We start from the raw sequence: 12039 nt of genomic DNA, 5'->3' as shown, positions 1-12039 counted from the left end.
AATGTATATTTGTTATAAAAATGTGTTGTGTTTTAAGATTTTATTAAATTACATGACTTTTCCAGGTTTTTTTTTTTTGTTGTTGTTGCTAGAAATCACATTTAATATCCATATATATCAAGGTTTTCCAGGACCTTAGGAACAAGTATGTTATAAAAGGAGTGAATTAAAATAATATCTTGTTTTAAATAATCTTAAGGCCCCTTGGTTGTAAACCACTGCTACAGAGGGCCTTAGTGGGCCCTATTTCCACCACAGGGCCCTGGACAAGATTCCTGGCAGGGTTGCCAAGTTTTCACAACAAAACCCACCCACTTGCTACTCAAAACTAGCCCAATCGCATTTCAAGGGGGGGTCCCCCATTAAAAATCACGTACGGGGGATAAAATATACGTTTTTTTTAAAGGTTTGTCCTGGTAAATTCATATTTCAGGGGCTAAATATCACATTATTGGGGTCGCTTCAGCCTGCAGCAACAGTGTTGAAGTAGCCCAATTCTGCGGGAAAACCACAGACTTGGCAACACTGATTTCTGGAGACGGGAGTCTACAATTTTCTTAGTGCACTAAATACTTTAATAATGCAAACGAATACACATTGTTCTTTAAATATCTTCTGCAAATGTATGTACTCAACTTCAACTGGCAGATCCCTTGCAAATAATAAAAGCTAACATCCAAGACTGAGAAAACCCAATATCTGAAGGTTCAAGTCCTATTTGCCAAGAGCAAATCTAATTGATTTCTTCCTACTTTATAAAACATTATTTCTCTAACTTTGCAGTGTAAATGCTTCACTACCAACCGTTTCGTTTCATGAAGGAAGGCACATAAAATGTAGAGATAAAGGAGAAAGGAAAACATTTTGAGTGCAGAAGAGGTGGTTAAATATTTTACTTGAGGCAGTTTTATTTAAGTTAATTGTTAATTCCATGCTGTTTCGTTGTAATACAGATTCTAGGTTTGTGGTTCCAGTCAGATATCCAGTAGTACAAACTAGTTTCAAGTTAACATAAAATACAGAAGAAATTATATGCATTATGTAGATTCAGGGGGAAGAAAAATAGACTATTTCATGTACTCATGCAGGCTTAAAATCAACTTTATTAGTGCTTTTTTTTTTCTTTTTGAGACAGCCAAATGGAGACCTGCATTTGTCTTAGTTCTAAAAGCAACAAGGCTCCTTCAGTTTTATAGAGCTGCAGCCATCCATCCACCCACCATCATCATCATCATCATCATCATCATCATCGTCAGCCTATGTGAGCAATACAGTATTTTAGCACAAATTACAGTCCAGACCACTGGTAAATGTTACTACATAACTACTACTTGGTGATGTTAAGCATTTTGCTCCACATGGATATCAAGAAATTTGCTTTGACTTTCTCTGAAAAAACTAAATTAACAAAAAGAGCACTTTGTTTAGACTTGCCCTTTTAAAGGTTTAATTGTTTTCTTTAACTGCATTTTATAATTGCACTAACACAGAAATATTACAGCTCAAACCACTAATAGTAGACATATCAGTAATAGTAATAAAAGTTAATTTCTTTAATTACATTAAGAAAAACTCAAAATATATCCAGCAACTGATAAAAATGTTGAGAAAAAGCAAATGAACATAAAAAAGGAAAAATGCTGTACCAGGACAAAAAAAACAAAAAAAAAATACTCCAAGAAATCTTTAAGTTCTGACCATTCAAAAATCATAATTGAAGTTTGTTTCATGAGTGGTATATTTTATTTCAATTTAAGGGCTAATAAAACAGAATAATATTAAAAATCAAACAAAGGGAGAGAAAACTGGAGGCATCAAGCTGTTGAGTGCCACTCATAAGGTTGGGCTTGGTGGCTCCCTTTGTGAGTGGGGTCTGGGGAAAGGGGAGGGGGAGTGGGGTGGAGTCTCATATTGGCTGTGTTGTCTCATTGGTTTTCATCCTCCACATCTTGCAGCGCCTCTTTATTCTGTTCCTCACCTGTGCACAGAGAAACAAAGCCATTGTTATCGCATCGCAACGCGGTTACGTCCCTTAACGCAATCCACATGTGATGTGTTCTACATTGTCGCACAAAGTTTGCAACCCTTGCAAGATCTGTGCATTACGAGTTTGCCAAATAAAAAGCTATAAAAAGCCAAAAATTAAATCAAATCAATAGTGAAGGACTGAACACATGCTGTGAGAAAAATTTAATTAATTTATCATGTTATAAAAAGAGTATTTATGTCATTTTCAAGCTCAAAATAAAAAAAAATCTAGCTTAAGTCTAATTTGAATGCAGTGTTATCTCATGTGGTCATTTAACTTTCACACGTAGTTCAATACCCTTTGGCACCTTTACTGTACCAAAAATGTTCCAATTTCTACATATTGGTACAACACAGCCATTCCAATTGGACATTGAGGATCTGGCAGTGATCATGCAGAAACGTTTGTTTCAGACATGCTGCACATATAGCACTCTGGTGGCTACAAAGATCGCAACACAAAGCTTACAAACGGGTGAGTGATGATGCAATTTGTGGGCAAAAGGGCAAGAGCTGGAAAAAGTGGCCGCACTTACAAATAAAGTTTGTGGGCAATTAACATTTTCCTTTAGGAATCTAAATAGTGGGGATGAAAAAGGCAAGATGGGTTAAGTTGGACGGCATGAGCTCCGACACATTACACGATGACATGAAATGCAGTAGAGAAAGATTACACCGCTGGTTTTGCACAGAAATGCAGTGATGTGCACTAGGTCAGTGTGAAATACTTTTGAAATCAACAGAGAACAAGGTTTAAAAGCTTTTGAATTTATACATTATTTTTATGCTAGAACAGGGTGTCAAAATCAAACATAGTAACATTAAAACCACTACCTGATTTCATTTCTCATGTATGAATTTGAATAACAGGAAGGTTTGCTTGCAATGTAGCCAGACTCTTCTATTTTAACTCTTTTAAAGGCAGATATTAGAGATGGTTGGAAACTATGCCTCACAAGTCCTAAATCGGGACACTCTGAAACAATCGTTCTAAAAATAGCATTGGTTTGTGGAGGAGCTTCTGAGGATGTCACCTTCATGTACCAATGGGTTTCAAAGACATGTTTGTCAGGCTTAGCATCTGAAACGGCAATGATCCGTCTTACCGTCTCCCTGCATATCTGAAGTCCATAGTGTCAGGTTATCACGTAACAATTGCATGATGAGTGTCGAGTCCTTGTAGCTTTCTTCACTCAATGTGTCCAGTTCAGCAATAGCATCGTCAAATGCCGCCTTTGCCAACCTAAGATTAACAGCAGAGTACATAAACTATTAAGTTTCAAAATAAAGTTCATAAAAGCTCATAACAGTAAACAGATACTATATTTAAACAAATGTAATAGAAGAATAAAAGATTTGAAAACCCAAAGAAAACAAACCTGCATGCACGGTCGGGAGAGTTGAGGATTTCATAGTAGAATACGGAGAAGTTAAGAGCCAGACCCAAGCGAATAGGGTGTGTAGGCTGAAGGTCTGTCATTGCAATATCACTAGCAGCTTTGTAAGCAACCAAACTGTTTTCTGCAGCCTCCTTCCTGTCGTTTCCTGTAGCAAACTCAGCGAGATACCTGTGGTAATCGCCCTTCCTGATGCATCAAAGGAAGAAAACGTCTGTTTAAAACATGTATAAATAAAGCCGTGACCTCGTTATGTCACATACAGTTCATCCTTAGATTAATTTAGAAAAAGAAAACTCTTTCGTACATTTTGTAGTAGAAGACCTTGGACTCTCCTGAATTTGCAGCTGGGATTAGGTGCTTGTCCAATACATCAAGGATGTCATTGCAGATTGATTTCAATTCAGTCTCAACCTGGATATGAAATTTTAAAGGTTAAAAACATAAAATGAATCATTCTACTCATGTGAATGAATGCTAGTTAGTCTTACCGTTTGTCTATATTCCCGAATCATTTTCAATTTGTCCTCTCCACCCTTATTCTCCTCTTTCTGCTCAATACTACTGATTATCCTCCAAGATGCTCTTCTCGCCCCAATTACGTTCTTATAGGCCACTGAGAGCAGGTTTCTTTCTTCAACCGTTAGCTCAACATCCATCCCAGCCACCTTCTTCATGGAGTCGACCATTTCTGGAAAAATTGAAAATGAGCATGATGGATATTTTGCTGACTGGGATTCATTACAAAAAGTCACAACCATAACTGAAATATACTTGGTTTTCAGCCAGTGAGAAAGTACAGACGGGTTTCAGAAGTATAAATCCCATTCATTTTCTCTAAACTGACTTATAAACTCATAAACCCTGGTTGTTATTGATAGTGCTTTTGTTGAAGGCATCAGGCAGCATTAACACATTTTTGTAAATAACTGTTTATCAGCAGAATTTCTGGTAACTACATTAGCCATAATTCTGCAGAGAAATCTCCACCAATCACAACAAGCAAAAACCAAAAGAATCTTTAGTGCCCGCCCACTCACACAAAGCACTGCAAGAATAGCAATAGTTTTCTTTATCCTCAAACAACTTAAATATTTGCATGCATAATATCACCCATATACAATAAACTTATATTCTTTATATACACAAATAAATATCTTTAAATGAAGAGTTTTACATTTCTGCATTATTTATAACTCTACTGTCACTCACAAAGATTCATGAAATTGTAGTTTAAAGGCTCATTAAAGCCTGATTTTCAAATACCTTTCTGCTTTGAACCAAAGTTTGTATTGTTGTGATTCATCTCATAACTTGCTGGTTTGATTCATGGCTTCCTGTGAGAAAAATACTTCTAACACCAAAGTGGATGGCCACTGTTGCACTCCATGGAGTTTGTATTATTTATGTACTCATGCTAAACATTATTAACAACCTTACATTTGCATTCCCCTTGGTTAGCCAGTTTACATTCACAAAACACTGTGGATATCCTTTGTTAATCATCATTCTAGCACACTACATACTTGCAGCATACTTTCAAGTGTTGAGTGAAAACCTTAGATACCTAACATGGGTTAATGGGTGACTAAACTAGACAATAAATCACCAACAAGGAACAATTACAGCTGCTGGTTTAGTATATCGTTAAAATCTTGAAAAGCACAAGCCACTGAGTCTCTTCTCTACAGTCTGAAATGAAATCTCACTGCAAAGCTACAGTATCTCAGCTTACTAAGCATTACTTGCTTTGCGTTACTGTACAACGGCTCCGTCTCAAAACCTAGTGAGGTACCTGGCTAGACAGCATTTTTGGGAATCACAACCTAACGCGAACGTAATACGCAAAAATGGTGTCTTAGTAGGCAGCTCAAAAGGTTTTGAGACACAGCCACGGTCTCTCGTAATGTGCTGCGGGGCTAAATGGAGAAAAGGGAGGACCTCCAGCTGAAATAACTCTTTATTGTGGTTAATTGGGAGAATTAAGACAGATGTTAACTAATATTTGAGTCGTTATTCGCCTACATGAGGCTTGAAGACCGCAGCCACCCCCTCCGCCATGGCTAGCAACAGCTTGCCTCACCCACTAACTCTCCGCCATTTTGTCTCCTCAATAAACGTCTCCATCTTCATATGCCGTTCTGTAGTTACCCCAATATCACATCGACAGAATTAACGGACTGTACAGATAAGAGAAACAACGTTTTAAAAAAGTAAACGGAGCTCGGTTGGCAATTCTCAAGCTGTTCGCTTGGTTTAACCGCGAATTAAGCCAGCTAACCCGACCGTCAGTTAGCCTGCATGAGCACTCGCTTTGTAAAAATAACGTTCCCGTTACCGCACAATGTCTCTTACCATCGTATCTCTCCGCCTGTTCGGCGAGTTTGGCTTGGTACACCAAATCCTCCCGGTCACCCATGTTGAACAGCGCGCGGCGAGCGTGTTTTGTGAGAGATTGGGAGTAAAGGAGGAGTGTGAGTTCACCGGCAGGCCCCTGTGCGAGCAACAGCTGCGGCTTGAATGGTGGAGTAAAGATGGCGTTACACCTTCATCCGGGAACTTTCACACAGAGCATCTCTACACACTCCCTCTCTCCCCATACGAATACTGGATTTTTAACCCTCTTTATTTGAGCAGAGAATGAACGCTATGTGCTTTCTGCACCTTTTGTGTAACCAAACATTCGGCATTAAAAAGGTACATTTACTGGCAGTGATATTCTGTTAAAAAAATCACATAATTAAACATTCTGTCATCATTTACTCACCCTCATGTCGTTCTATCCTGTGAGAAATATGTTTGAAGAAAAGAAAGTCAAGACCCAAATGCATTTCCTTTTGAAATAACACATTTGTAAATTATATCATTATTTACTCATTTGCCCGCATGCAAGAAGATACTCTGAGAAATGTATTTGAACTCTTTCCAACAATGACTATGATTTTAAGATCCAGCTTTTTACAGGACAACTGAGTGACTCATGCAACTATTACAGAAGGTTCAAACACGGTGATGCTTCAGAACGAATGCATTAAGAATTTGAAGATTAGAGTAATTTTAACTTATTTTGTCTTCTGTGAAACATGTATCTTCTGAAGGGCAGTACTAAATGAAAAACCAAAGATATTTAGGCAAAGAAAAATGTACACATCTCCATTCTGTTCAAAAGTTTACACCCCCAGCTCTTAATGCATTGTTTCCTTCTGAAACATCAGTGAGCGTTTGAATCTTCTGTAGTAGTTGCATATGAGTCCCTCAGTTGTTCTTAGTGTGAAAAGATGGATTTCAAAATCACAGTCATTGTTGGAAATGGTTCAAATACACAAAAATGCTGAAAAACCAAAGAATCTGTGGGATCTGAATGACTTTTCTGAAGAACAGCAGGCAGTTTAACTGTTCAGGACAAACAAGGGACTCAAGAACAACTATCACTAAAAAAAAAGAAAGAAAAAAGGTGAATCATTCAGGGAACAACACAGTATTAAGAATCAAGTGTATGTAAACTTATAAATCAAACTATAATTTTCTCTTGTGGACTATATGTAAATGTCTTTTATGTTAAATATCTTATTCAGGTCAGTACTACATAAAAAAATAACATGCATTTTGTATGATCCCTCTTATTTTGCAGATTCTGCAAGGTGTATGTAAACTTTTGACCTCAACTGTAACTAATGTTAACTAATTAAGTGTTTTTTTTTTTTTTTACTAATATATTTCTAACAATTACACACCATATAAATTAAATGGTGTGGTGTGTCAGTGTAAATCACTAAGTGTAAATGAATTGTGTAATGGTACTCATATATATGATATTACTATCTGATACACATTAAAAAATGCAACCAGATTAGCTCATCAAAAAGAAAATCCTATATGGAATCCTATATGGATGATGAAACAAAAACATCGAACCATGTTGATGCTCTCAACTGAGTAATATAATAAACATAAAGGCATGAAAATACCAAGAGGCGAAGTAAAAGGTTTGAGTAGCATTACTATAGGGGTCAACTTTATTTCATGTACAGGAATAAAACTGTAACAAAAACGTAGGGTTTTTTGTGACTTAAAACACTGTTCTGACAGACTTGGATGCACATAAAGGATAACACAAGATTAATTTCACAAAATTACTGTGTTGATATTTAGGTTCTAAACATAATACTTTGGGTACAATTAAAATGTACAGACACGACTTGCGATTACTCTTTCAGCTCAGTCATAGACAAAAGTGGCGCGTTTTGAGGTGAAATCTCAAAGGACACAGGTGAGAGCTCAGACTTACAAGACTCCAGCTTTGCTTTGTGACTGATTTTAGTGATCTAATTTCATCAAGGTCATTTCTGACTGAAACATAGACAGTTAATAAGACAGATCATGAACATCAAAGTCCTTCATAATTACGACTTAAGTGACAATTACATAACATGGCCGGCTTGCTGTCACATCATGACAACATACAGCTAACCTACACACATACACGACATAGCTTTCGAACATTTAGATGTGACATAACAGAAGAGTTTCCAGGTGATTGTCATTGTTACCAAACAAAGTTAGTCAACTTTTTCTTTTTAAAAGTAACAAAGGGTAAAAACATTAACATTTGATAGTGTTCTGGTAGCCGGTCTATTAGTGTTATCATTTATACATTTGTCAACAGACATTTGATTTCTATCCTCAGTCATTAGTAATGAAGTTGGTTAAAATATCCTCCGCTTTTCCCCATATTTTGCATTTAACTAATTAGGCTAAAGACATTGCTGATTTGGTCTTTGACAACAATCTGCAATTAAGGCAGGCAATTAGGAAAGCAACATCTTAGGGGGAATTACAGGACAAAATGCACTATATTTCTGCAATGAGCTAGATAATACAGGCATGATGGAGAATGATGTTCTAAAACAAAAATCAACAGCCAAAAAAAACAACAACCGTAGGCTACTCGTATGTGCAAAAATCAATTGAGCAAAACACATCTGAGGCATCAGGCTTTGCACATTAGTGTGACACTTCATATGATCCTACCGTGTTATTGTAAAGACAACTGGGTTGTTTTAGAAATATCTTTATCTAATATTTAAAGTAGTTGGAGCTGCTACAACAACCACTTATTGTATTTTCTACCTTGGCAAGGGAGGTTTTGGCAAAAACATTGGTTAATTTAAGTGGAAAAGTCACAATGTTGGATTTTATTTTAAAAACAACAACAAAAAAAAATCATTTAAGTCTATCTTATGTTGACGTATTGAGTCTAGCATTAGAAATTAGGGTTACACATTCAACAAATCCGCATTTAGTGTAATACTTCCAAGTACAGCAATAATGGTGAAAGGAGCAAATAGCGTTTCCTGATAATATATAATGAAAATGTAGTAAAACAAAGTTACTTAGCGGTAGTGAATAATGATGCATGGCCCATCTTGTATACATTAGAAATGTGCATAAATAAAACTAAATGCGGTGAGGGTTCGGGCTACTCCATCGTTTATATAGTGTACCGCCCCGGTAGGAACCGCTTCATGACACGTTCAACTGGCTGACAAGCCGATGAAAAAGACTAAAAACTATTCAAAGCATGTTTGATCTGCATTTCTAGTAGACGATTTGTAGTGTGAAAGCCGCTGTGTTCTATGACACTACGTAGTGTATGCTACCGCATTCAAAGAAGCAAAGGAACAGTCCCTTGTTAAGACACCAAACCGCTCATATTTTAAGTCCAAGCAGGCTTCTTCCGCTTTTCTCAGTTCACAAGAAGCCACACACTAATGCTCCTCTCTCTGTAGTGTATGGTGCTGCGTGTGGAATTTAGTGTTTACTTGGTAAATATCTTCAATTATTGCATAAAATCTAATAAGGGAATTGTTGCAGGTATTGTGAACGTTGGCATGAGACACAATGGCACAAGGTAATGACGAGGCGGACAGGTAAAGGGCAGTAGTGTGGATGTGTGAGGAGCCGGAGTGTGTGTATGTATGTGTGCGCATGTGTGTGTGTGCGTGTGTGTGTGTATGTGAGTGAGTGTACATCTAAGGGCTGCTAGGGAAGACAGTCTGCTCTCTCAGCTCAGTTCGTCCTCTGGATTGTGCTGGTCCAGCAAGCGGACGTGGGTAAAGGGAAAATGGCCATGCTTTCCCTTGCACTCACCCTCCCACTGGCCGTTTACATTGATCTTGGTCACCTTCACCATGTCGCCGACCTACGACAGTGTCAGAAACGAAGGAAATACTTTGTTAATGTAATGCTTTGTGCAGCAAACTCAAACACAGAGAATTCCAGTTCCACTGGGAGGCGCCAAAGCCAAAAAGCATGTTTTATTTCAACATAAAAATACATTTTAAATGCACAAAATCAGTCATCTGTGTCTGTGCAATAAAAAAGCTATATTTGTTACCTCCAAAGCAAGAGCCGTCTTGTCATAGGCATTGGGAACTCTCTTCTGAATCGCCCTGGCATAAACCGGACCATTCTGTAGATTGGGTAAGGATGTAGGCTGGGCATATTGGCCCGGTTCGCCAAGAAGAGGTTGAGACTGAGAACCGTGGCCGTCGGAGTTGCCGTGGGCTCCGGGTCCTCCGACGGACCCCCCGGGTCCCCCCGATGTTGGCGAGGCCGGCCGGTACTTCTCCACGTAGGGCACGGGGATCATGCCGATACGGCCTTCTGAATTCTGAGCGTTCCACCACTGCTCCTCCGGCTTCTCTAGAACTCTGAGAATATCGCCCTTTCGAAACGGAAGGTCCTCGTCGTCGTTGCCCGGGAAGTCGAAGAGAGCTCGGACGTACTCCTCTTCCAGCCTCGGCGGAGCTCCTCCTGTTCCCGCATTGACACTGATGAAGGACGAGTGCTTGGCTTTACTGATGGGCTCAATGAGAGTGGTGGTATCCAGGTAGTGGATCTTGTAGAACTCCAACAGGGCAGGTAAGGCGTCAAATTCCTGATCTCCAATACGGAACCGAGGAGGAGCGAGTCCTGCGGGATGACAGCGAGAAAGCAAAAACCTTAACCTTAATCTATGAGTGTAATAACTACAATTATTGTTGTGTAAACAACAGTATTTTTTTAAAGTACCACCCATTTTCATGCTCAAACTAGGGAAAAACCTGCGTAATAGTATATAAATTCAGCATTACTGTGCATGCAGCCTCTACAAACAAAAAATAAGTGTTTTGTCATATTAATATACTGAAGATCCCCATTACATGTTAAAATGTCTAAATTATCTGAATGCTAAAGCAAGAATACGGTTTCTACTGAAAAATAACTGATTTCTGTAAGTGTAAACATCTTATAGACAACACTAAATTCATACGTAATACTGGAATGACGCAAAAATGTGCAGAAATATTCGTAGCATAGAAGTACACAAGTTTCTCATCGAGCTGCTAAGCGTTTTGCTAAAGCAGTATTTATTCGTCCCGTCGTTGGCAGTATTTTTACATGCACCACTTACCTGGTCCGGACTGGCGATTGCTGCTGATGCTGTTTATTATGTAATGAGAGACTTTGGAGTTCTCCGACACAGACAGCACGTAGTCCCCGGGAATAGTGATCGAGTCCCGCACCAGGAACACTCCATGCCTCTGCCCTTGGAGCAGCGAAACCGCCTCTTGCCGGCTTAATCTCCCCCAATACCAGCTCCCTCGGTCCTCCGAATCAAAATTTCCGGCCATGACTAGCGCAAGAAAAAAGCCCAGGCTTCACAGGCCTTCCCTTCGCCTCTCCTTATCCGCAAGCAGCGTTCAACTCATGCAAAAACTTTACCGCGTTCCGTTGTTGAACACGTTTCGAATACGCGCAGCATTCGCACACTTTTCTACGCTTTTTTGTTCCAATCGGGTGAGAAAACAGCCGACGTCGGAATCCCAACGTGCATGAGACGCAAAAACTACGACTATTCGCCCAGATCCTCTGATAATTGTTCAGTGTAAACCAAAACGTACATTGGAAGTTGTCACAAGGAAGTTCAAATATTTCAAATGGCGGACAAGGGAAACAATTTTTGACCTTATTTCCCGGAAGTGATGCAATAAACACAGTCAATTCAGACGGTGCCTATAGGTAGCCATATTGATGAGGTCAATGCAGAAAATCAGGCCATAGCCCCGTTCCGTAGTTTCATTGACCGTTGCAAATACTTTACAATTTCATGCACTTTTATTACATAATTTGTGTTTTTATATTTAGATTTCATTAACTTGGTAATATATTTACATTTATTTACTAGTTTATTATTTATTATATATTTTTTTACATTCAAATGATTAATGATATTCGTATTCATACTATTGTTAATCCATATTTGTAGTAATTTCTTTTAAAATCTGAACGAAAAAGAAAGTTAAACAAAATTTATTTCTCAAAAACACGATAGTCTCTAAAGAAAAAAAAACAGTTCAGTTCAACCCCTTACGAAAATTAACCATGGTTTTATTGTAGTAGAAGTGTAACCATATGTTTTTCGCATATTGATTACCATTTGTATAACCACATTCTTACTACAATTACCATGGTTAAACTATGGTTAGTGTAGCAAAACCACAGTTAATTTGTTACCATGGTTTAACTAACCCTGGTGAAAAAACAGCATATGCTGGTTAGGTATGTTTTG

At 38.3% G+C, this 12039-nt stretch overlaps 2 protein-coding genes across 3 annotated transcripts; both read right to left on the bottom strand.

Annotated features, from left to right (window-relative positions):
* Window positions 1–883: 883 nt before the first annotated feature.
* Window positions 884–5978, bottom strand: ywhae1 (tyrosine 3-monooxygenase/tryptophan 5-monooxygenase activation protein, epsilon polypeptide 1). Of its 2 annotated transcripts, XM_051129455.1 has the most exons (7): window positions 5781–5978; window positions 3917–4116; window positions 3733–3839; window positions 3408–3614; window positions 3135–3271; window positions 2565–2604; window positions 884–1978 (listed from the first exon to the last, which is right to left on the bottom strand). In XM_051129455.1, exons 1-6 carry the CDS (start codon window positions 5842–5844, stop codon window positions 2597–2599), a joined length of 723 nt encoding a protein of 240 aa, XP_050985412.1. In that variant the 5' UTR covers window positions 5845–5978; the 3' UTR covers window positions 884–1978; window positions 2565–2596. The 2 variants fall into 2 exon arrangements, with proteins under 2 accessions (XP_050985412.1, XP_050985411.1); XM_051129454.1 differs by lacking the exon at window positions 2565–2604.
* A 1427-nt stretch (window positions 5979–7405) lies between these two features.
* On the bottom strand, window positions 7406–11427 carry crk (v-crk avian sarcoma virus CT10 oncogene homolog). Its single transcript, XM_051129453.1, has 3 exons — window positions 10882–11427; window positions 9823–10400; window positions 7406–9627 (listed from the first exon to the last, which is right to left on the bottom strand). Exons 1-3 carry the CDS (start codon window positions 11099–11101, stop codon window positions 9490–9492), a joined length of 936 nt encoding a protein of 311 aa, XP_050985410.1. The 5' UTR covers window positions 11102–11427; the 3' UTR covers window positions 7406–9489.
* Window positions 11428–12039: the final 612 nt, after the last annotated feature.

Source organism: Labeo rohita, chromosome 15, assembly GCF_022985175.1.
Source record: "Labeo rohita strain BAU-BD-2019 chromosome 15, IGBB_LRoh.1.0, whole genome shotgun sequence".
Taxonomy (NCBI): domain Eukaryota; kingdom Metazoa; phylum Chordata; class Actinopteri; order Cypriniformes; family Cyprinidae; genus Labeo; species Labeo rohita.
Note: the sequence above shows the minus strand (reverse complement) of the source record. Positions and strands in the feature narration are given on the sequence as shown.